The sequence below is a fragment of the Triticum urartu genome, chromosome 6 (genome assembly GCF_003073215.2).
Source record: "Triticum urartu cultivar G1812 chromosome 6, Tu2.1, whole genome shotgun sequence".
Classification (NCBI taxonomy): Eukaryota; Viridiplantae; Streptophyta; class Magnoliopsida; order Poales; family Poaceae; genus Triticum; species Triticum urartu.
Genome location: NC_053027.1, coordinates 30,711,436 through 30,737,831, shown reverse-complemented (window position 1 = coordinate 30,737,831; position 26,396 = coordinate 30,711,436). Strand labels below are relative to the sequence as shown.

Sequence of the window (26,396 nt, the reverse complement as noted above, 5' to 3'; positions counted from 1 at the left end):
TGCGCGGTTTTTTTTCGCTGGTTTTTTTTCGTCATCCTCCCACCTCCGTTTTATTTTCGTCATCCTCCCACCACTTTCGTTTGGATTTTTTCGTCCCCCCTCCCACCACCCCATCGGTTTATTTTTTCATTATTTCCTTCTAAACAAACACTTTCCTACCGTAAAAAAGACACAGATCTAACTTTACTAAATTACCCAAATCAAACGATCCATCTCATCAATGCAATTTGCTTTAGGAAACATATAATGGATATGAAGGAAACAAATAATAGACTATCCAAATCAATCGATCCATCCCATTAATGCAATTTGATTTAGGAAACATATAATAAATTTTAAGAAAACAAATAACAGACTTTAAAGAAAAATCCAATTAACTAATCTCTACTCTTAAAGGCCCCTCGATTGATTTTTGTCCCTCGCTTCCTTTCCCAGCACTGATACAATGGAAGGAATTATAATCCACCTATTTGTTCTCCTATATATCCGTGCAGGCAACACAACATAAACCTGTGAAAAAAACACTCACCTCGCACGTCCCCCTGCCTGCAATCCCGAGACGCCGCCATCGCTCCAGGCTCCCGCCTCCGTCGTCCTACATCTTGCCCTTCTCCAACCTCAGAGACCTCTGCCACCGCCGCCATCTCGGAACCCCAGTTCAGGGCAGGACTCAGGGAGGGTGTGGCTGTGGACGACGCTGCTACCATTGCAGAACCCTTGGGCAGGGCGTGGTCGCGTTGCGGGCAGCGCGAGCGGCCGTGCGTCTCCCCCGTCAGGCTGTCCTCGGCAGGAACTCGGGACCTCCTCCTGACAGAGCCAAGGCCCTCCGAGGTCCAAATCGCTGTGCGGCGTGCACAGTAATCTCCCCGGCCTACTCTCTCTTCACGTCAATGCTCCTGTGCTCCGACCCTCCCCGACCCCTCCCAGCAAGCAGCAGAGTCTCTCGGGTTCGAGCTCCACCGGGCCGCCGGCAGCGGCGTCCATGTTCGTTGGGCGGTAATGCACAGGGAACACACGTCCATGTTTGTTCCTATCCAAATATTACACGGTCGCATAATTCTTCCCTAACTTGCAGATGCTATCCAGGCCATATTATCCTTCCCTGACATGCAGATGCTATCTAAGCATTTGTGTTCTAACAGAAATAAATAACTTTTTTCATTAAATCAATAAGAGCAGCACAAAGTCTAGGTCCCTGTCTCGGTGGCAGACGGAAGGAGGAGAAGGATTGATATGTATGAGAATATTAATATTGAACTCTTAAATTTAATGTGGCCCCGTTGCAACGCACGGGCGTTCTTCTAGTATGAATTGTGGCTAGCTGTGTTCGTTAGAATCCTGCCTCGCTGAGAAAAACAGAAGAACGATGATGGAAGGGCTTGTTGCGCCGTCCACATGGGCCACGTTATTTGGACCTAGTCACCTAGGCCGTGAACTCCTACGCTGGCAAAAACCAAGATTATTCGGACCCAGCCCTTGAATGACGACGGCTGAATTTCGACGGCGGCAAAAACCACATGGACCCACTTATCCAGGCCAGCCTGCTGGATGTAGGCACGCAGGCACGGCCCAAGCCGGCACCGTGAAGGGGAATTGTGAAGGAACCAAGTATTTTCTAATTTCTGCATTTATGTATAATGTGAATTTGTGATGCGGATTTTTATAGTTAAAATTTAAAACGAGTTTCAAACTATTATCATATTGCATCATACTTTTAGCACGCTATTGAGTTCGGCCTACCTCAAAATTTATCCGTCCTCCGCCACTGCCTACACCTACCATAGGCAAGTAAACCGTCAAACACCTCAGCCGCATGAACAACACGACATGCATCCACGGCCATGGCGCTAGACCCGAGGCAGGACTCACACGCTGCATCGTGTGTCAGGAACTGCTGCCATATGTACAGGGCAGACTTATCCTCTCCTGCGTTGGACTGGTCCCTATGCTTCGTGCACTGCGGCAACTTGCATGTCAACTCTCGAGGGCGTAGTCTGGATCCCTATCACCATGCTCCGGCAACCCCCACCAGTATGCTCCGGCAACCAAGTATCCACACCAACCTTGATGGTGGGGGTCGTGAGCCCAAGGTAGTACTAGAGCACGCCGACGACGAGTTTCGAGTATTGGCGGTGGTTGCACTCGTCAACTATGTCATGGTAGGCCTCTCCCCCTTTGATTGAGAAGGTCAATCGTCCTCTTTCCTAGTTGTGGTCCTTCCGAAGCAAGCAATCAACGAGAATTGGTTCTAGGACGATGAATTCTTCATTGCTAGTGGGGCAACATCTCTTGTGACACATGGGAGACAAACATACGACAAGGCAGTCGCGCATACATGGATGGGGAAGGAACGAAGCACAACCTCTGCATCAGCCATCTGGTCATGAGAGGTGCTCGATTGAGGGTCACTCGGGGCTTCTTTCCCTCGATTCTCGATCTTTAAAAAAAATGCAAGCACGTAAAGTCTTACTGCATTTGCTAAATACTTCACTGCTCTTGAAATCAGATTTATGGTATCTTGTGCAACATATTGATGATACAATTTTCTTCCTGAAAGCAAATGCACGCGTGCTTTGAGTATTCCAGGCTGCATTGACCACCATGTGGGAAGGCGTGGTTTATGTGACTAAACCACGCCTTCCCACATGGTGGTCAATGCGGCCTGGAACATACTAGATTTGGGTGAAGGCTGCATTGACCATCATTGGAGTTGGAGTGCACATGACCATGTGGGAAGGCATTGGGTGAAGTAGCCGCAACCCTGTGGCACAGGTTGGAATGGCACCGCCGCTGGACGACGAAAACCTACTCACCGACATTCTCCTCCACCTCCCACTGGTTATGCGTAACATACTAGATTTACGACTAGCATAGTAAAAACTGAAAAGTTACACACTGCAGTAAGAGATTCAGACACCGACAAGTCACGTGCCAACCTACTAAACTACTAAATTTGAATTCTGAAAATTGATGCAAAATGTTAGATAGAAAATAAGGGTGTTTTCTTCATAAATGAAAATCCTTGCCGCATTTGCTAAATACAGTATTCCATTGGAGATGGAGAAAAGTATCACCATTGTGATTGGCAGGCACTTGAAATCTGATTCGGGTATCTTGTGCAGCATGCTGATGGTACAAATATTATTTTTCCTGAAAGAGAATGCATTCTCATTTTTCTTTTGTGTGTGAAAAAGAAAGCGAATGCTTTTTTTGAGAAAAAAAAAGCAAATAAGTAAGTGTGGTCGTGGGCCTTCTTTCTTCCAATGGGCTTGACTTCAATCTCATTGCACTTGGACTGGCTGTGTCAGCCTAGGTCACCCGCACTCCAATTCCAACCTGCCACAGGGTGGCGGCTGCTTCACCTTCCGCAGTCCCGCATGAGCGACATGTTGCCGCCGCCGGCAGCGCCGCCGCTCAACGACGAGAACCTACTCACCGAGATCCTCCTCCGCCTCCCGCCGCTCTCGTCCTCCCTCCTGCGCGCCTCCCTTGTCTGCAAGCGCTGACGCTGCCTCATCTCCGACCCAGCCTTCTCCCGCCGCTTCCACCTCCACCACCGCCGCAACCCTCCACTCCTCGGCTGCGTGCCGACGGCATATCCTTTGAGCCTACTCTGGAGGCCCCCAATCGCGTTCCGCCCGGGCGCCTCTCCTTGCAGTCTGACTCCAGCCTCCGTGTACTGGGGTGCCGCCATGGCCTCGTATTAATCTTGGACTGGCCCCAGCTCCTGGTGTGGGACCCCGTCGCCTTTATCGGTCAAACCGCATAACGGTATACGTTGTTCTCTTTGTCATCGGTATGTTACTTGCCCGAGATTCAATCGTCGGTATCTCAATACCTAGTTCAATCTCGTTACCGGCAAGTCTCTTTACTCGTTCTGTAATGCTACATCCTGTAACTAACTCATTAGCTACATTGCTTGCAAGAATTATAGTGATGTACATTACCGAGAGGGCCCAGAGATACCTCTCCGACAATCGGAGTGACAAATCCTAATCTTGATCCATGCCAACTCAACAAACACCATCGGAGACACCTATAGAGCACCTTCATAATCACCCATTTACGTTGTGACGTTTGGTAGCACACAAAGTGTTCCTCCGATATTTGGGAGTTGCATGATCTCATAGTCATAGGAACATGTATAGTTATGGAGAAAGCAATAGCAACAAACTAAACGATCATCGTGCTAAGCTAACGGATGGGTCAAGTCAAGCACATCATTCTCTAATGATGTGATCCCGTTAATCAAATGACAACTCATGTCTATGGTTAGGAAACATAACCATCATTGATTCAACGAGATAGTTAAGTAGAGGCAAACTAGTGACACTCTGTTTGTCTATGTATTCACACATATACTAAGTTTTTGGTTAATACAATTCTAGCATGAATAATAAACATTTATCATGATATAAGGAAATATAAATAACAACTTTATTATTGCCTCTAGGGCATATTTCCTTCACCAGAAAAGGGCCTTGACTGGGAGCCTGCTGCCGAGGTGAAGGCGCTGCAAAAACGTGTCTCCAATATGATAGAGGCGGGGCCACACTGACCAACATGGTCTAGATCATGCTCCACCGTAGCCTGCTGCCCTGCCAACTTTGGGCCGTTCCAATGAGGTCTTGGAAGCCCGAAGACCCCCGCACTGTGCAGTACCTCCACGACACCACCCGCAAGAAGCTGTTGAGGGCGTTGTTCAAGCCGTAGAAGACTTGGCCGACCGAGAAGGAGGACATCGACATTGACATCGAGAACCCACCTAAGGAGGTAATGTAATACTATTCTCTTTATATTCTAATATCTGCATTCTCACTATGATTCTCAACTCCTTCCTCTCATTCCCCAGGGCTGGCTCAAGAAGGCCGTGTAGATGGGCAGTCCGACTCCGCTGCCCGAAGACCCCGTGTCGGCTGTGCTAGTAGAGATGCTGACAGTGGCACCTTACAGTGCGCCGAAGAAAAAGGAGGAGGAGGAGGAGAAGAACCCCGTAAGGGAGGCTAGGGAGGGCCTCCGCCCAAGAGTCCCTCCGAACACCAAGTCCGAGGACACACACGTCCCCTCCGCACAAGAGGGGGAGCAGGAGGACGAAGAGGAGGAGAGCGACTCCTCCCGTACCAGGAAGAGAGCGGCATCAGCCGAAGCCGAAGGGGAGCACCCCTCCCCAACTTCGAAGAAGAGGAGCAGGGGAAAGCTGGACATGCTCGACGATAGTTCGGACTCCGGTGAGGATTCCGCATCTTCAAAAAAGGTCCTAGAGAGGGTCCACAGAGTCAAGGCCCGCGTTGAAAGGTGAGAGTCCGAAGACTGTCCGGATGTTGATTTTACTAACCCATTAGCAGAAGTACGTGTGCTTTTGTGCTGTAGCCCGCCCAGCGACCTCCCCACCGACCAGATGTCGGAGGGCACTTCTTCGCCAGCCGACCTGGCGGAAAGTGGGGGCGCATCACACTCCGCGCCTCCTTCGGTCATCAGAGAGACTAGGGAAGTGTTGTCCTAAAGGACCCCACCCGTGCCGAACACGGGGGGTGATGGTGACATCGACATGGCCGAAGCTAATGCTTCGGCCTTCGAAGACCAAGAGAAGGGGCTCGTGCAAGCCGAGCCTTCTCAAAAGATGGCTCCGGAGTCTTCACGGCCCGCCGAAGCGTCACAACCGCCTCCCACCGAAGGGGAAGCCCGGGCCCCGCCGCCAGTGCCGAACACCAAGGGCCGGGTCGGGGCAGAGTGGCCGGACATGATGGATGGGGCTATGAATAGCTCCTCCGTAGTCACACGAGTGAAACCTTGAAGCTCACCCATAGTCGCGGAACCCCTAGATTTCATCCATTCCCTGCCGAAGGTGTCCCACCCGAGCTTTGCAGGACACAAACGGTCATGGTTTTCTTTTCTTTTTTTTGAGAGAGAAAATGGTCACTTTTTTTAGTTGAGAAATGGTCACATTTTTAGATGACTATATAGTGTCCACCTCTGTCTATGAGTATGAACCTTTTGAGATTTCTTTGAAGACTCGCGTATTTGGAAACCGTGAATGGATAGTCTGTTTTACACTTATCGTGGGCTTCAGTGGACCTTTTTTTAAGATGGGCTTCGTCCATTCTCCAGCCTTAGTTTTAGGGTTTTGGGTGGGATCCCAACCTCACACACGCCCCCAGCACAAGCTGACATGACCCGCCAAGGTTTGTGAATTCTTTGAACAGTAATTGAACAAAATTTCATTGTTGCCTGCCTATTGACATATGCAAGAATGGTATAATTATAGTTCTATTGCATAGCTGCAGTGCAGTTCTTTCTCAAGATACGTATATTACAGTTCAAACCTAAAAGTTGAACAATGAAATTTAGCTATAGGCTGTAGACATGTGTGGTGTGCGGTCTAATTTCTTCAATTGGGTCACCATAAGAGACTTCATACTGAACACATGAGCAAAATCATAAGACTAGATTTGTCATTGAAACTGTTTTCATCACGAATTACCCACTTTTATTTTTAAATTAGTGACATGATATGCTTGAAGGAGCACTCCGAGCTTTGTTTTGATGACATGCAGTGTAAAAAAGATGGTATCTATTATGTACCGAAGGAAGTTTTAATTAATAAGACCCCTTGCTTGAAGATTCTATAGGATGATTTTGGTTAAATTCAAGTAGTTGGTGACTATTGAGCTCATATATTTCTGAAAGATGTGCCTATTAGCTAACCTGATGCTTCTGCTTTTCTACTCCACATGAGCCCCTCATATGTCCATGATAACAGAGAATATTCCAATTGAATTGGTAACCTAGATTGTTGAAAGTGTGCCATTACACCACAAATTACCAGCTGACAATCTCTGTTTCCATTGCTGTTTTTGCCATCAATGTCGAGATGACTGAACTTTGGTGTATTTGGTACAATTTCCTTGTGGCGAAGCTAATATTTACTGTTTGAATAATAAAAACTTGTGAGGTTGCATAACTTCAGCGTCTTTCCATGGACGAATAGTACTAATGGTTTGACTGATGTCGTTGATTGTTCCACATGTACCTAGATTTGTATTCTGGTTGCCGGGATGCAGGAATTGGCTTCATCAATGTGGGTTCATCAATTTTCTACACCTCACTGTTCATGTGAAGATCAACGGTCTATGTTGCATGCATGGTCAACTAGGAAGGGGAATCGCAGGATTGATTGTTAATTGCTAACTTCCCTCTGTTATCTTATTGCTGGACACAATTAGCCAACTGGCTTGATGAAGATACAGACTTGCTTGAGTTAATTAGCATTTGTGGTACATTTGCTTTATGCTTTCCAGGCAAGCTTGCCTGCCCAATGATCTTGGCTTACTGTCATGTGCGTGTGTGTGTGTTCATCTTCTCTCTGTTTCCGTTTGATTAGGTTCCATGCTGTATTAGTTTGGGAGATTTGACGTTGTATTCCTGCTTATGTCCATTTAGTGCACGTGTTCTGTTGATTTTTTAAATCTGATTTTGGCTAATGAATTTTGGCATACACTTGCCTTCCTGGTGCCATTTGCTGCTGCATAGCAAGCGTTTCGACCAGCAATGGCAGCAATGCTTTCATCATGCATGCATGTTTCAAAAGTTGTGTTTATATATTAGGGAACATAGGGCATTTTGACACTGTATGGTGAATTTACTCCATAGGGACCACTGGCTAGACCCTCCTCTTCCTTGCATATTAGTCTAAGTCTGTTGATTTTCTCTCCAAATTATTCCTGATGATACCGTCACGCTGACATTGTTCATGCCGGCCAATTTCTGTATGGGTGTATCAATTGGTTAGTATAACAAAGACGCAAAGCACCAGCAGAACGAGCTTCCTCCCTGCCAGCATTCTGTCGCGATCAGGAGATTATTGCTGTGTCTCCAACTCAGCCAGTTCAATGATGAAGCCTTGCAGGTCCGTTTCTGATCTCCATTGGCCACACCGTAAAAGATGCCATGGACCATGGCGAAACCAAGTGGTGCCTGGAGACATTTCGTTCTCTCAAGCCACGAGCAATGCATCTTGTTTGGACAGCGCTTCAGGTCATTCTTAAGTCTTAATCCTTGCCCTGGTGTTATCTTGTTTGCACAATGCTTCCGTCAGAGTTAAATAGTTAGTATTGAAGTTTCTTGGTTGACCAATTCACTCAGGTCAATCCAGCATTAGTTACTGACCGATCGGTCATCGTCATCAGTAAACAAAACATTAAAAGATTTAAGCTCAGTAGAGCCATGTTATAGATATTGTGATGTGAGGAGTCCTGTAAAATACCTTGGTCTTCCTGTTTTGTGGAGGCGTCGCTGCTTTGGCTGAATTGAGGAGACAATACTTCTAATGCATTTGTAGCCGACTGATCTGCCATCCATGTTAATTTCAAGGAAGTTTCAACCTAGTCAGCTAAATTGTTTGAAGTCGCTTTCGTTTATTCTTTTTTGTGTTACAGTAGTGCGATATACTATTGCCTAGGCTCGGGCGGTTGCAATTTTATCTTATCTGGTTTCATTTGTTGGTAGTCAGGAAGATGGTAATGTATTCTCTGATGTGCCGTTTGTGGTGAGCAAATAAGTAAACCATGGATCTTACATTTGTTTCCTTTTTTATCTTTACCGTTCATAATTGCGCAGCTAATTTGTCACAATTTTTAGGTAATTTCCTGCATTATAGATTGACAACGTATCAGAGGAAAAAGAAAAAGGAAACCAAACCCCTCTTTATCTTTACCAAAAGAAAATAAACTAAAGTGTGAAGCCAGCAGCAGCAACACCCCATTCATATGCTTTCTTTGTGCTGCAGCAATGCCTTCGCTGCTCTTTATCACCTTTGCTTGTGGGAAACAGCCCAAGAATCTTGATCAGTTATCTTTTTTGCCAGTCAATAGGACAAAGGAGAAGGAAATCAAACATGAAGAATCAAACCCTTCTTTGCCAAAAGAAAAGAAACAAGCAAAGAAGCTGCGTTTGCTCCGGACGTGGAGTATGTGATCACGAGCTCACAGGAGCTCGGAATCTCGTACGTCAGGTATTGCATTGCGATTTGGATAATTCAATGTAGCGTCAGGTCGAGGGGCCATGTGGGACAGATTAATCCAGATATACAACTGTATACGCACCTGCCTTGCGGGTCCCTGGTTACACGGACGTTTGCACGCCATGGACGGAACGAGGCAGAGCCGTGGCTCGACATGTCGCCGGCGTCCTGATCCATGGATCAGATCCGGCGCTGGCTGGTAACGGCGGTAGTGACCGGAGTTAATGCGCTAGAGGGGTTGGTCGTTGGCAGCATCTACCTCCTACCTCCAGACCTCGCTTCCTCCATTGCCGAGAGCGGCGACTCCGTGGAGAAATCTGGTGCAACAAGGCGATGACCCGCTGAGGGAAGCATGGAATTCTTGATGCAGGTATGGGTCTGCTTGCTGCTGCTGCTCATTGGACACCATTTTGTTATAGAAAACTTGTCAGAGATCTGATTTGGCTGCCTCCTATCTTTGGAAGCAGCAGGACTTTGCTAGAAGAGGTGAACGGGAACAACCTGATCACGGAGAGGCACCGTGAGGACGCCGCCGGTCGTAGAGCTGCCGGCCAGGACGGTGTCGAGTGCTGATGGCCAGATTTGTGCCGAGGGCGCTGATCCAGGGGCAGGCAGTGCAGACAAACCTCAAGCTTCAGAGCACTCCATCCAGCAAGTTGACCAAAAAACATCTGGATGGACGCAAAGGTACGAAGATTAGTGGTGGGAACTAGGTTTGTCTATCATTAAGCATTGTGCTGACCACGCAGGATATATTGACAGTAAATCATATATACTGTAGTAAAAATCTGAATATGTTGTTGGTACGAATTAACTGAAAAGTTATATGTGGCATCATTAGGAGACATACTGTTATAGATACTAGTGTCTAAACAACAAAGTGTATATCCACTTGGGTAAAGATAACTAAGTCTGCACAATATGTATTTACAAAATTACTAGTGAATGTAGTTTCAGGGCGTACTGAACTATAAGAATGAACTGAAGATTTCTGGCATACTTTCTCGACAATGCAAGGTCTGAATTGGGGCTGCCGCACTAGGCAGAGGCGGTTCGGAATCAGATATGGGAAGAGCAGGCTGAACGTCTACCGGACAATGCATGCAAGGGATAGTATGTGGCTGCACGGTATGAATTTTTTGTGTTCATTTTTGAAAGTTTCTGATTTGGGCATTTATCGTTTTTGCCATGAATAACTGAAATCATGCTGATCAAACTATTTTCAGGGGAAACCAATAGTTGAAAATACACACACTTGTCGGTGTGAGTGCCCTGCCCTTACAAGATTGCTGCGTTCGAAGGACAATGGGTGGTACATAGCGGAGCATCGTGATGAGCACAACCATTTGTTGTCCCCCTCCTATGGACACACAATACACTGGCCATCGCACAAGCATATCAACATGTACAGCAGGGATCTAGTTAAGCAATTGTGGCAGAACAGTTAACCTTGCAAAGGTGTACAACATAACTGGGAGCTTCTTTGGCAGGATGGAAAATGTACCAGTTCACGAAAAGAGCATTGCGTAGTCTGTGTGGCAAAATTAGTCGTGAGCAAGCAGAAGATGACGCCAGGAAAGCAAAAGCAAAGGTGTACAGCATAATTGCTTCCAGGAACTATGCTCAAAGGATCCACAGTTCACATGTCGAGTTCAGGCGGACAAAGAAGGAAGGATCAACACTGTAATGTGGGCAACTGGCAGCAGCAAATTGCAGTACAACTTCTTCCGAGATGTAGTAACATTTGATACAACCTACAGGGCCAATCTATATGACATGCGGTTTGGTCTTTTTGTGGCTGTTAACAACCATTTTCAGAGCATTATACTAGCTGGTGTGCTGGTTCGTGATGAGAAGGTTGAAACATTTGAGTGGGTTTTCGCATAATTTATCAGGATAATGGGCGGTACTGCTCCACAAACAGGTATCATGATCTGAATTGCTATGTGAATCATATTAAAACTTCCTCCTGTAGATCATTACAGACCTGACATTGAAATGATGTGTTTGATTTTCATATCAAAATCGAGCAATGGTAGTAGCAATAAAAAATTTGATGCCAGACACAACTCACAGATGGTGCAAACGACACGTGCGGAAGAATGCAAAAGAGTCCTTGGGTCCTTTGTACTAAAGAAGAGTCACTCCCTTCCTGAATTTCATAAGGCTATTAATCACATGGTGACCATAGATGAATTTGAAGAAGCCTGGAAGTATCTTGTGGAGAAGTACAGCATGAAGAACTACACTTACATGAAGTAATTGTATGAGATCCAACACAAGTGGGCGAAGCCTTATTTCAAAGTGTATTCTGTGCTAAAATGACGAGTACATAGCGGAGTGAAAGTGCGAACCACATGTTGAAGAATTACTTCATGAGGAAGTACATGCCTGATGCATAGTTCGTGAGGAAGTACATGCATATAGTTAAGAGATGGACCCAGGATTCACATGATATCCCCCTGCCGCACCTAACTCAGTACCAACGGCGGCTGTGCTCAGGAGAACTCGTTTAGTTTCAGGCATTTCAGTATGTATATGCACGCAATGGAGCTTGTGCGGATGGGAGACACCAAGACAGTAGTGTAGAAGCATATAAAACCAGGCCTTAACCCCTTTCCATTAAAAGCATAACGGAAATACATAGTTCAGAGAACCACAGACCCAAGTACCAAAAACATCGCAAGGAAACTAGAAAGGGGGTGGGGCGAGTTCAAAGCACCACTGGAAAACCCACCATGAGCACTCGTCATCGAGCAGCTCATTGCGGGGCGAAAACCCAGCGACACCTGTGATCACGCAACCTATAGGATCTAAACACCAAGGAGTCTCCAAAAGGAACCCGAAATAGTCTAAATTCACCAAGCTTACATGCTCACAAAAGAGCAATCAAAGCACTCGCGCAGGAGTGAAAGGCAGCCTATCCCTGACAGACGAGAACTCGAAGCTCCGAAGAGACGCAGAAGGGATCAGTTCGAAGCTGAGTTGGTTGGAGCCGCACAGATTCTCATCATCATCGAAGCACTGGACCTGAGCATCTTGGCTCCGCGCTCCATGGCCTCCCGATCATCGCCAGCCATCAAACCTGCCCAGTACATCAAAAAACCACAAGCAGCATACACCACATTAAAAGGGCTTTTGAGGTTTTTATGTTCAAAAGTAGCATGGTTACGATTGTTCCATATCGCCCAACAAACTGCTGCCAAACCAGAGGTGTAAAGTTTAGTTCCATCAGGAAGGAAAATATAACACCAGGAATAGTACTGCCAAATGTTATTTGGACATAAAGATGTGCCCAGCACACATCCAACCGTCCTCCATACCACCCGAGCCACAGGGCACGTAAAGAAAAGATGCTGTGAGGTCTCCACATTATCACAAAAATAGCATTTAGGATTGCCTGCCCAGTTGCGCTTTCTCATGACTTCTCTAGTCAGAACCACGTCTTGGAACACTTGCCAAAGAAAAATTTGGATTTTAAGGGGGATTTTTGCTTTCCAGGTCCATCTATAGTCACATCCAGCCAGATGCCTTTCCAGGTAGGTATAGACCGATTTGGTCGAGAATTTACCTTTTTTACCCAACGCCCAACTAATCTGATCAGTCTTGTCAGACAACTGCCAAGAGTTAACCACCTCAACCAGATCCTTCCACTGATCCATGAGGGGAGGGTGTAAATTTCTTGTGAACAGGTCACTACCCTATAGTAGTGTAGAAGCATATGAGCACATGATAAAACTGTTCAAGCATTGTGAGGCTGAAATGAAACCATACACAGAAATGAGGGACGGCCTAGGACTGGAGGACAGGTTGGCTGAGAATGGAGATGTTCTGAATCAGGTTCAGTCAGAAGGCGTTGTGTTGGCTGCAACAGTAGGTGGACATGTTGATATGGAGAACGGCGGCAACAATTCAACACATAAATTGGGAAATATGCTTGCAGGTTTTATTACCTCCAGCTAAGCGCAAGCAGATAGGGAGGCCTACCACAAGTATGGATAAGGCACCATACGGAGGGTTGAGTAAACGGACCAGATTCTGCAGCATTTGTCGGCGACAAGGCCACAAGAGAACAACTTGTCCTGATCGTGGTGATGTACCGAAACAACCATGAAAGTTGGCAAGATGCAAGAATTGTGGTGTTGAAAGCCGCCGTCGAAACAATTGTCATAAGGCGAGTGAGCTGAGACGGATGTAAATGTGTGAACTATGTGACCAGGGAATGTCATGAACTTGTGGTCTATTTGTATAATTAGAATTTGTAGCTTGTTTATTGGACATGTGCTTATAAAATAATTTGCTTTCCATCAGACCTTGCTTTGACAGTTTATAACGTTTAATGGATTCTATGGCATAGTTGGTAATGACTCTAGTATTCATAAATTAGACTTGTTCAGTGTAAGTGTATTGATACTACAGGGTTGCAATGTTCAGAGGGATTTCATGCCCAAATTTAAGATTCTGCATGATCTTTTTTATTTGAATTACCACGTGTCAAGTACATGCAGCACATGCATCTCAATCAGGGGTATCAGAGGGTGTGTGGGATGGGTTGAGCTTCGTTCTCACATGGTGCATCTGCAGTGAGCAAGTCTGAAGAATACAGCCATGGGAGCGACTTCTCGATTCAGGTATGCATTGCCAGTCCAGTGATTATCCATTCGCTAACTGTAAGTACGCGTAGACTGATGTGGTGAACACTGCAGGCTGCTGCATCTTCGGAGGCGTCAGTCAATCAACGAGCAGATCCTGAACCGACGGGGAGTGCACACTCGGTGCTTTCTTCACTGTCGGATTATGTGAGCACATGGTAACTGACCATTACAAAACCATTTTGGCCTGCGTGTTAACAGTTTGTGTGGTGTTCAGGATATGAGTGAAGGTGATGGTAGCGACGCAGAGGTAGCGAACAAGCTGAATGGTGGGATCCAACTGCAGGAGTATGCAGTTGCAGAGGAGGGCGTCTGCTAACTCGACGGCCATCTCTGAAATGGGCTTGCCGGTGGACGTTAGTCCAGAATCTACATATTACTGGCCCACATCATCCATCTCCATCTGATCTATGTTGATGGTAACTGACGGAAATACCTGGGCGTCAACTGAGTTGTGGGCCATAGCACATAAAAAAGAATACAGCTGAATTAATGTACCTGTGCGAATGCCTGCATGTGCATTTATCACGAGGTGAATTGTCGGCACTGATTCCGGGATCACTGCAGCCCGGGCTCACATGAGCACTTTCGCGTTTGCTCCTCCTTACTTACCTTTTTCTTGTGAGGAATAGCAGCAACCAGAGGCCCAACCAAAGAGAATCTAGTCCAGCTCTCTTCTTCAATAAAATGTGCTGCCGACCAATCAGAGCTCCTCCCAGCCCCTTCTGAAATGAACACACTCTGGTTCCTAGCACATGAACCAAAGACGCTCTTGACACGGTCAAGAGCATAGGCCGCCGTGCTTACACGATTTGATTATATTGTGGATTTCTGAAGGGTTTATCGAGGAAGAGGTGGGTTGTGCATCTCTCCTCGATGAAACCTTCGGATATCTACAATGTATCAGGTGCTTGAATTTTTGTTTGTTTTCAGTCGATTTCTCGAGCCGTTCGACGGCTCTGGTTCATCTTCTACCTCCAGCCCAAACCCCAAACGAGAGCTCCCCAAAACCCAAACCAGTCAAGGTCCTCTCTCACCTCCAGCTGCGACCCAAATCTGTGAGCACTCGTCCTCCCCTCTGTCTGGGACGTCGTGGCGAGCCGCGCTGGAGCCCTTGGCGATGACACCACGATCGACCTTGTCGTCCCCAACTCGAGCTCGTTGTTGCGTTGCGCTGCCCATTTCCAAACCCAACTGACCCAAAAAACTTCTTCAGTTATCTGATGAATAGCAAATGTGGCAATGTAAGTGCAACTCTAGCAAAGCACGTATTCTCGCGCAAACAGTAAAAATCCGGCGACTATACGGGTTTGGCCCTTTTTTGGGCCAGACCAGAGCCCGTATAGTCGCCTGGCCCGTAATTTTTTTACGATGGCCCGCAAATCGCCCCCCCCCCCGACGCAATATATCTATGGGTTTTGTCGTCCAGATACGGGTCAAAACCCTATCCCCCCACTGCCGCCTCTCACCCATTCCCCTCCCCATTTCTCGTCGCCGGTGAGAAATCAGTCGCGCCCCGCCCCCCAATCCACGAGGATGTGGACCTCTGGCCGGCGCGGTGGCGGCGAAGACCCGGAGCACAAACGTTGTGTCACCTCCGACGCGGCGTGCAAGCGCGCGACCAAGCGCTACACTAAGTACAGGCTGCCGGTGCTGGAGTCCCTCCTCCGCCGCGAGACGGAGGAGTACGACCTCCGCCATGCGAGGCACTCTGGCACGGGGCTACTTCCGGTGAAGAGGGAGAGGGAGTCCGGCGACCTCCCCGCCGTCAAGATCGAGCCGGGGGAGGAGCGCCCGCGCGGCCGCAGCGTCATCGGGCCGGAGGACTACCTCATCGGGCCCGAATCGGACCCCTTCGAGGCGGCGTTCACCAAGCGCACTGCGTGTGAGCAGCAGGAGGAGGACGCGCATCGCAGGCGGGACGACGAGCTCAACGACCTCTTCGAGCAGGCGCTCGCCGCCGACCGCGAGCTCCACGAGAAGCTGGCCGCATGGCGCCGCAAGCAGACACACAATACACTGGCCATCGCACAAGCATATCAACATGTACAGCAGGGATCTAGTTAAGCAATTGTGGCAGAACAGTTAACCTTGCAAAGGTGTACAACATAACTGGGAGCTTCTTTGGCAGGATGGAAAATGTACCAGTTCACGAAAAGAGCATTGCGTAGTCTGTGTGGCAAAATTAGTCGTGAGCAAGCAGAAGATGACGCCAGGAAAGCAAAAGCAAAGGTGTACAGCATAATTTCTTCCAGGAACTATGCTCAAAGGATCCACAGTTCACATGTCGAGTTCAGGCAAACAAAGAAGGAAGGATCAACACTGTAATGTGGGCAACTGGCAGCAGCAAATTGCAGTACAACTTCTTCCGAGATGTAGTAACATTTGATTCAACCTACAGGGCCAATCTATATGACATGCGGTTTGGTCTTTTTCTGGCTGTTAACAACCATTTTCAAAGCATTATACTAGCTGGTGTGCTGGTTCGTGATGAGAAGGTTGAAACATTTGAGTGGGTTTTCGCATAATTTATCAGGATAATGGGCGGTACTGCTCCACAAACAGGTATCATGATCTGAATTGCTATGTGAATCATATTAAAACTTCCTCCTGTAGATCATTACAGACCTGACATTGAAATGATGTGTTTGATTTTCATATCAAAATCGAGCAATGGTAGTAGAAATAAAAAATTTGATGCCAGACACAACTCACAGATGGTGCAAACGACACGTGCGGAAGAATACAAAAGAGTCCTTGGGTCCTTTGTACTAAAGAAGAGTCACTCCCTTCCTGAATTTCATAAGGCTATTAATCACATGGTGACCATAGATGAATTTGAAGAAGCCTGGAAGTATCTTGTGGAGAAGTACAGCATGAAGAACTACACTTACATGAAGTAATTGTATGAGATCCAACACAAGTGGGCGAAGCCTTATTTCAAAGTGTATTCTGTGCTAAAATGACGAGTACATAGCGGAGTGAAAGTGCGAACCACATGTTGAAGAATTACTTCATGAGGAAGTACATGCCTGATGCATAGTTCGTGAGGAAGTACATGCATATAGTTAAGAGATGGACCCAGGATTCACATGATATCCCCCTGCCGCACCTAACTCAGTACCAACGGAGGCTGTGCTCAGGAGAACTCGTTTAGTTTCAGGCATTTCAGTATGTATATGCATGCAATGGAGCTTGTGCGGATGGGAGACACCAAGACAGTAGTGTAACTACACCACAGCACCACATCCCCAACAAACAGGTTGGTCGGAAAAACAGCGTCTGCCGACACACAGTCGGTCAGGAAAAAGTATTGCCAACCGACAGCGTCTGTTGGGGTAAGTCCAGACGGGAAAACCTTTTCCCGACCGACATGTCTTTCCCGACCGACAGTTGGACGCCTATAAACCGAATTGCCGACCGACTTTCTGATGGCCTACCCCGGAATCTTTCCCGACCGATTTTCAGCTGGTGTTGCTCTTGAAGCTTTCCCGACCGACCGTTTTACAGTACAGTCTTTGCCGACCGACTTTCTGCTGCCCCTATCCTGAAACTTTCCCGACCAACTATGCGATGGTGTCTTTTTTGCCGACCGACTTTCCGTTGGTCCTAGCATGAGCCTTTGCCGACCAACAATAGGATGCTGTTTTGTTTTGCCAACCAACAATTTGACAGCACGTACCCTTGATTTCCTATCTGCCTTTCAATACAATGTCAACCAAAATCAAGTTGCATATCTCATTATAATATGATATTAGTCAAGTTACAGAACTTGCATGTACTCCGAAAATATTAAATCATGACCAAAGAAGGATAACATATTAATTACTTCTCACAAATAAAGAAACATTTACGGTTCAATGACCGAATCACCCAACAGGTTTACAAAATGATAGATGCATCTCCAATATTCATTGTTTGCTCCATTACACAAAATACCCAGGTGACAAGATGACATATAGGTTTACAAAATGAGACCTAAAAGACACATTGTTTTTGCTCCATTACAGAAAATCTCTAGCTGATGCAAACTGACATCTTCCTGGTTCCTTCCTGCTCCTTTTGTATGTCTTTTCTACAAAGGATAAAAATGTAATGGTGAGCATGCATTCAGAGACAATGGCAAAAACAATAATTGTATAAAGCATCTAGGGCAATTGGCAGTAAAAAACTATGGGATTTTAGTGTTACAAAAAATAGCTCAAGTTCAGAACAATGCCACAACATGTGTTAATTAGATCTTTGCTGTGTTGGACATCATAAAGCCTCGATGCAACGTGACCATGAAGTATATTTCAGGAAATATGAGCAATATAGAGGTGTACTCGGAGCAACACCTGGTACTATTTTGCAATATAAAGCAGCAGCAGGGACGAGCTGGAGCGCGAAACGGTGAACTTTTCGCGTGCCAACGGCCATCCGGCCATCTAGCGCTTGGCGCCAAGCCAGTAACCAATTATGCACAGCAAGTATGTGATCTACTTTGCTAACCTAGCTACCAGGGACGCTCTACACAAGGCAGGCATAGACGGCTCTTACTGCCAAGCCCACGCTATTGCTCCCATCCCACGGAAGGAAAACTCTAGCTTATACTCTGTTCCTCATCATTTCTAGCTAGGATGTAACACGATGACATGTATGCAAGTATTGAATAGTTAGGTCCCATGGTGCAATCCGTAGCTCGATGCCTACACGATACGATGAGCGAAAAAATGAAACTCAAGCCGACTGAACCAGCCTAGCACAAGAAACAGAACTCTAGCTTCTACTCTGTTCCTCATCATATCTACTCAGTGACACCATGACATGAAATGTATGCAAGCATCGGATAATTAGATCGCACATAACAACTCATAGCTTGACACCGACGCAACAAGCAAAAGCATCAAACTGAATCAACCTGAACCAGCCCAGCACAGATAGATAACTGAACTTGGAGCAGAGAAATGAGTATCTAGATCAGCGACGGCAGCAAGCACAGGACTAGAACAGAAAGCGATGGGGGATTGGGAAGAAATTATACCTGCGGAGGTTCATCGCACATAATTAAGTTGTATTTCCATCATCTGGACATAAGGCAAAAAATTAGCATGTTCGGACAATTACTCTTGTAAACAATAGCATGGACATGAGAGCAACTTTTGCATCACATTATTATTTCCTTGTATTTCTACTAAACCATGTAAGCTATGAACTGTACATTAATAAGTGGCAATGAACTAGGCAGGTATTGAAAATAAGAAAAGATAGACCAGCATTGATCGTTACTGCTCAATGTACAGAGCTAGATAACAACTATCATGAGGAAGAAGAAGATACAAGGGTCTGGTTAAGTTCATTTCGATCCCTGGTTTTGTAGCTCAAAAAATAAATACTAGCTCATGATTCAAATATACCTTAGCGGCGGGACGAGGAACATGCCCCAGGTTTGTAGGGTTTCATCTAGCAAAGTGATCATGAGTCAGTATCACGCATCAAACAATTCGAGATAAGTGGACAAAACACACAATGTTGGTGATTACCTTGCTAGATGGCCATGCAATGGACCTTGTGACAGCATCAGCGATAATTTGTAAACCTTCATCTTCAAAAGGCAAAGTAGCATCCCTTCTGATCGCAACATTGACAAGAACCTCATAAGTTCCTAGTCCAAGGGGCTCTCCGCCCACAATAGTGTCTGGGTCAACTGAGATAATTGTTGCCTTAGCAACAGGAGTTTCAGGACCAGTCCATGCATATAGAAGCACATCCATACCAATCTGAATCAATGATTATTTTAGAAACATGAAACAAAATAAAATTTCAACATATAGGTAAGGATGAGAAGATTACAAGGCTTTCATCTTCATAGGCTGATGAGCTTCTTGAAGGGGGCTTTGCAACAACTCTTCTATGAACAAAGGGTTCTTCATCATCCTGTTCATCATCTTCTTCACCATCGTTATTATCCTCAGCTTCAGCTCTTGAGTTCTATCAAACAGAAATAGAGTTAGTGCATGGAAGATGGATTATTGATGCAATGAAAAGATGTGGAAATAGTTCATTACTTGTCGAGAATTGGAACCGTGCTGCGAGCTAGGAGTTTCCAGATTATGCCCTCCTTGTGAAGCTAACATCAATTCCATTCGGTTCATCTGTTCCTGCATTTGTAGCACATGCCCCTCCAGCATGTTAAAGCGATTTTCAGCTTCTCGACGCCCTTCCATTTCAACTAGAACTCTTGTGCTCAATTTACCCCGTGTACCCGGTGTGCCCAAATCTTGAGGTGTTGGCCCTAGACCTAACACACGGACACGACCCCTGGGCTCCTTCATTCCACATACACGTGCAAACAGATCACCTTCTTTAATGTTTTTTTCCTTCCATTCGGGGTGCTGTTCACCTTTCTCTATGAGTTCCTTCTGCAAAATGATATGTACTTGCTATGTAAATTCTACTTGTACAAGTTCTGTCTAATACTGAAAAAACGTGGCAAAAGGGACTCACAATTGTTGCTGCTGCCTGCGGCACATAATTCCCTTTCCTTTCCCCTTTCTTGCATGTATGTGTTTCGATATAAACTTCATCTCTTCGAGGATCATGCCCAAGTTTGACAGCCTACAATCATTTATTTATTTCACTATGCATTAGTCATTAAAACACAGTGGCATATCTTTTTAATTGGGGTAATTGCGTTTACCATTTCATTGGCAACACGGGCATGACTCTTGCTGCCAGATGTATGAGGCACTGCATTGGCACGATTCTTTTTGGCGATAGCACTACGAGACTACAAGACAAGTAAATGAGATTTATCACATGTATTGTTTGCTGCCAGATGTATGGTGCATATTTGTTTATCTATGTCCAACAGGACGACTACAGTTTTGATTCAGCAGGATGACTTACTTCAAATGCCGAAGATCTCCAATAAGTAATAAGGGTCTTCCAATCAGCTTCACTAATTCTGCTATCACGTCTTTTCATAAGTTGTGCATCAGTCAGCGCAGCATCAAACTTGTACCTCTTTAAATCTGACTTCCAATCCTTCCATTTTATGTGTGAAGTGTTGAGAACAAAGCTCAAGGCGGTTGAGTCGAGCTCATAAAATGCCTATTAAAATGAAAGAAAGCAGAATACTCGGTTAGATAGCATTAAAAAAGAGTAAGTTATAAATTATGCTCATTTATACCTTCAAGGTCTCCCACACTAACAATTTTTTGTCTACATCAACATCTCGCCAATCTAACTCTGCAGGTGATATATGCTTCCTCACCAAAGTACCAATGAAATTGGCAAATTCAGTTGCATCTGGCCCAACAGGCTGGCCATTCCCATTAAGTGGAATATGGATTTTGGGTTGATTCAGCCTTGCATATATGTTAGCCTTTCGAGTAATTTTTCTTCCACCTTTCTTTTGACTACCTTCATCATCAAGCTCACAAGTAATCTCTTCATGCAAGAAAATTAACATAGTCATACAACAATTCTAGCAAGTGACATTAGGCTACAATATGAGCAAGTATAACCCACTACAAATACCTTTGGAAGGCTGATGCTCAGGATCTACATGATCTTGATCTTTTGATACCCTAGACCTCAAAACACGTCCTTCATTCGCGCTTATAGGTGCGCTGGAGGGTGCCTGCATAGATATATAGTTTAGTGTTGCAAGCTACATTTGCTTCCTTCAGGTAGAACATCTTCAGGGCTACATACCTTTCTTTTCTTTTTGGGGGCTTGGTTCGCTTCCATATCTTCCTGCATAGAAGCTCTTGTTGCTCGTACCGCTGCTAGCCGTTTATCATTCTCTTCAATGGTCTTGCTTCTCAGTAGTTCATACTCTACCGCTTTCAGTTGTTCCTCCGTGACCCCACCATCTTTAGCTCTTCCGTTTGCGCTTGCCATTTTTCCCCCTGCAAAAGACACACTATGTGAGTACATCGCTGAAAATACAAAACATTAGAGGATCATACACAACACTTACTTTTTTCAATATCACTTGTTTTAAGAACTAGTCCATCTATATCTGTCCTAGCAGAACCAATGCATCCATCCGCAACACTCACACGTATAGCAGTACACGGATCAGGCAACGTCACACATAAAACATTACCATTGTCATCTTTAGATTCTTCTATGTCATATAATGATGGAACAACAACAGTAGACCACTCAGCATCAATGGGATCTTCAACATAGTAAACTTGAGTTGCTTGTGTGGCTAATATGAAGGGCTCGTCTGATATTTTCTCACCGGTATTGAAAAAATGCTTGAAATTCACAGAAGTGATTCCAAACTGATCAGTTTGCACCCATTCATCTTCTACACGATTATCAACCCAGTCACATTTGAACAACACTACTTTCCCTTCATGTTGATAATTCAACTCAAGAATTTCCTTTATAATGCCATAATAGGTCTTGTTTCTTACACTAATATTGTCACCTTTTCCTTTTGCAAAGGATGTGGTTTGTGCAACAAGAGCTACTCCACTACTCTGGAATGACCGGCCCTCATCATATGATTGTGTATGAAAGTCTGTCCCATTTATAGTGTAGCTACTATACTTCATAGCAACCAAGTTTGGCTCTTTAGCTAATATTTTTATCTCATGAGGTGCTTCATCGCCCATTTCTGCCACCTGTGATTATGAAATGCTATTGTTACTCTACAATGGGATGGAATTATATGTCTTATAGGTTGACAGTCACATGCCCACTTACGTGCAATTTAAACCACTCATGAAAGGTCTCGTAATGCACACACTTGACTTCTCGATGACTTCGAACACCAATAGAAGAAAGGTAATCCATATGTTTGCTGCATATAGGTTATATTTATTAATTGGCAAGGAGGAGAGAAATAACCTAACAGCAATACATAGTAGGGATATCTTACTCTAGGTATGGTTCTATGTTGTCATAATTGAACAAGACGTATCTGTGGGCTTGCAGCCAAGTTTTGTTATCTAACATCACCATGCACTTGCCAGCCAGCCCTCGACCAATGTTGTGGAAGAAAGGAGTTGTATCATCAACTTCCATATCCAAACCTCCATCATTCCTAGCTCGATTCAACTGACTCTCATCATCCAAATAGTGTGAGCAAAATGTCAAGCTCTCATCAAACAAATAGCCCTCTGCAATTGATCCTTCCACATGACTTCTGGTGTGGACATGTCCCTTGAGCTTTCCTATATACCTCTCTACAGCCCACATGCTGCAAAAATGTACTGGACCAGCTATCATTGCTTGTGCTGGAAGATGAACCATCAAATGCACCATAATGTCAAAAAATGATGGGAGGAATATGGCCTCAAGAAGGCTCAAGGTCTCAGCTATTTCATCCTGCAACCTTTGCATGTCACTTATGCGAATAACCTGTGAGTACATTCGCTTGAAAAATCCGCTCACACGAATCAGTACCGCACTCACTCTTTCTGGTAATGTTCTTCTCACTGCAAGTGGCAGCAAGTCTTGCAAAAGGACATGGTTGTCATGGCTCTTTAGCCCAGTTATCTTTTTCTCCTTAACATGCACATTACGGCGTATATCAGATGCATAACCATTAGGAAACATGGCATTTTTAAATACTTTGCAAAATGTCCTCTGCTGATCAGATTCCATTGTGTAAGGTGCCGGAGGAAAAAAAAACTTCATCATCATCAAGATCAATAGGTTGAAGATCCTTTCTAATATTGAGTGCTTGAAGGTCATATCGAGAATTAATATTATCCTTGGTTTTTCCATTGACTGCCAACAAAGTGTTAACTATGTTCTCACACACATTTTTTTCTATGTGCATGATATCAAAGTTATGATGCATCTTCAAATCCTTCCAATATGGTAGTTTAAACCAAATAGACTTTCTTTTCCAAATGATTAGCGGATCCCCTTTCTTGCGTTTCTTAGTTCTAGGCTTCTTCGTTATAGGATCCTTCCCAAACTTGGTTTGCATATTTTCTGTCAGCTCTAAGATTTGCCTACCGGAAAGTGGAATGGGTGCTGTCCCACGTTCTATGTCACCAAATGTGCGTGTATCATACCTCAAGGGGTGATCTGCACGTAAGAACCTACGATGCCCCATATAGCAAGTCTTGCTACCATTTTTTAGCCTAAGAGAACATAATTGAGAGTGGCATTCAGGGCAAGCTCCTTCTCCAGAGGAAGCACAGGCAACCAAAGACCCAAGACCCGGTTTATCCGTAATTGTGCATATTATGGCAGCATGCAACTGAAAATACTCTCCGGTTGAAGCATCATAGGTCCTAACACCATCAAGAAACATATCTACCATATCATCAACTAGTGGCTCAAGATAGACATCAATATCACTACCAGGTGAATTTCTGCCAGGAATCAACAGTGATAGGATGAAATTTGATTGCTTCATAATCATCCAGGGTGGAAAGTTATAAGGAATCAATAATACTGGCCAAATGCTATAGCTGAGATTCATGGATCTAAATGGATTAAAACCATCGGCACATACTACAAGCTTAAGATTTCTGCTGTCTTTTGCAAAATCTTTATTTTTTTCATCAAAATCTTTCCAAAGGAGGGAATCTTTAGGATGCCTAATCAAGCCATCTTGTGTGCGCTCTTCTGCATGCCATCTTGTGAGAGCCGCAGTTCTGGAACACACAAACAACCTTTGAAGCCTCTTCTTTATTGGGAAGTAACGAAGAACCTTCTTAGGAACCTTGTGGACACATTTCCCATCTGCACTCTTCCTTTCAGATTTCCATCTTGAAGCCTTACATTCTGGGCATGAATTGGCATTGGCATTGTTCTTCCAAAATAGAATGCAATCATTTTCACATGCATGGATATTAACATACCCAAGTCCTAGGCATTTGACTAGTTTTTTAGCTTCATTGGAGTTTTGGGGTATTGCGGACTGAGGGTAAGCATCTTTTAGTAGATCTAACAGCAGATCAAAACTTCTATCAGACCACCCTCCAAGCAGTTTGGTGTGAAGAAGTCTCACTAGGAAATGAAGCTTTGAGAAATTCTTACAGCCTGGATATAGCTCTTGTCTAGAATCAGCTTCAAGTTTGTGGAGAGATTCTAGAAAAGAGTCATCCTGATCTAAACCACAATCATCTTCAAGATCCCCCCCTTTATCCAAACCAGCAGCAAGGTCTCGTAGCAAATCAGATATATCATCGCCCTCATCCCTATCGTCACCCTCATCTAGATTTGGAGGAATGGAAGAAGAAGAGACACGTTCTCCATGAAACATCCACTGTTTGTAGCCATCTACAAATCCCTCGCATACCAGGTGCTCACGGACTTCAGACTCTTCTCTCCAGTATGAGTTCACACAGTTTTTGCAAGGACATAAGATTTTATTCTCGACCGATGATTTATTAAATGCAAAGCCTAGGAATTTGGCGAGCCCTTGTAAGTACTTCTCTGTATGCCTACATGCAAGTGTACATGTGTAGTGTGTTATATATAGTTTCAGCATCTAAGAAATTTAAAACATATATGCTGCGTTATACCTAGGCGCATCCATCCAACTTCTATCCATGGTAGCTAGCTTCACACTTGGTCACTACAAATACACACTAAATCCTGAACAGATGATATCACAACCAAAGAATGCAAGGAATTACTTGAAGTACTATAAATAAAATGGCTCGGAAAAGAAAGTAAGAATCATAGAACCAATTCAATGGTAGTACACATAGCAAAGGTAGATACCACCATAAATAAACAGACCAAAGATATGGTTGACTCACCAACTAGTGGAGGATGTCGTGACAAGCACGGAAGGGGATTACTGCGCCGCTGCTGGAAGTTGAGTCGTTGGTAGCAAGAATCCTAATAACCAACCAGATTACACACTAAAAAAATCAGTGCCAAACATAAGGAGGTATCTCTACATATTCATGGCATCCACACACATGGAGGGCCTCTAGACTTGAGTGGGGCAGAGGAACTCACTTGAGTGGATGCAGTAAGCACGTCGGTGGATGATCTCTTGAAGATGAGCTCCCACGGTGTAGCCTCCTAAAGGAAAAAATGCATAAGAGCCGAAGCCTAAGCAAAACCTTCAATTCATGTTCACACGCAACATTGGCTGGGTTATGCTAGGAACATACTAAGATAACAACTTCAATAAATCTTGGAGCCACATTTGTGACAAAATACCAACAAGATATTAAGCTCACCAATTTCATAAATAATATCTGTTTGTTAGCCACTAACTCCTAATCTATCTACCATTTCAGTTATTCACATAATTTCTGAATCAAACAGCCAGACTAAAAGCACTCCATCAACTAATCATATACTAAAAGAAAAATAAATAGTGGACACTCCACACACACCTTGTGCACTAAGGTGGTGTTTGGTTCAGGCAAATATGATGCTAGGTACAATCAAATACCACAAGCTGGTCACTAAGTACCAATGATTCTGCTACTCTTCTTCCTCTGCTCAATGGTACCAACAATGGTTCTCTATGCAACCTGCAACAGAAACAAAAGAGAGATGAAGTCAGGTCGCATGTACAGAGAGATGAAAATCCACACTGCGTGAGGTCTCCCCCAGTTCAGATGCTAAACTTCCTTAAGAGGAAATACAAGAATCTAGCCTCGATGCTTATCTCACCAAGTCAGAGAAAGCACTTCCTATGAAAGGTAAAAAGTTGTTCAGTATACAGAATTTTGTTTTAGCCCATGATGTTGAATATAAAATCTCTTACGAGATCATGCTGAACAACACTAAGGACA

At 44.8% G+C, this 26,396-nt stretch overlaps 1 protein-coding gene and 1 long non-coding RNA gene across 4 annotated transcripts; both read right to left on the bottom strand.

The window, feature by feature from the left end:
- Nucleotides 1–18,556: 18,556 nt before the first annotated feature.
- Nucleotides 18,557–23,280, bottom strand: LOC125516463. The gene is made up of 14 exons (XM_048681900.1): nt 23,089–23,280; nt 22,553–23,034; nt 22,378–22,474; nt 21,638–22,295; nt 21,370–21,566; nt 21,193–21,295; nt 20,843–21,102; nt 20,560–20,763; nt 20,351–20,440; nt 20,158–20,268; nt 19,719–20,072; nt 19,504–19,641; nt 19,194–19,430; nt 18,557–18,571 (listed from the first exon to the last, which is right to left on the bottom strand). Exons 1-14 carry the CDS (start codon nt 23,278–23,280, stop codon nt 18,557–18,559), a joined length of 3,138 nt encoding a protein of 1,045 aa, XP_048537857.1.
- A 1,472-nt stretch (nt 23,281–24,752) lies between these two features.
- LOC125514262 lies at nt 24,753–26,180 on the bottom strand. 3 transcript variants are annotated; one of them, XR_007286331.1, is made up of 5 exons: nt 25,992–26,180; nt 25,606–25,671; nt 25,401–25,482; nt 25,161–25,233; nt 24,753–25,079 (listed from the first exon to the last, which is right to left on the bottom strand). It is a non-coding gene; the product is annotated as an uncharacterized LOC125514262 (long non-coding RNA). The 3 variants fall into 3 exon arrangements; XR_007286328.1 differs by having other exon boundaries at nt 25,401–25,505; nt 25,992–26,179; XR_007286330.1 differs by having other exon boundaries at nt 25,161–25,213; nt 25,401–25,505; nt 25,992–26,179.
- Between the last annotated feature and the right edge of the window lie 216 nt (nt 26,181–26,396).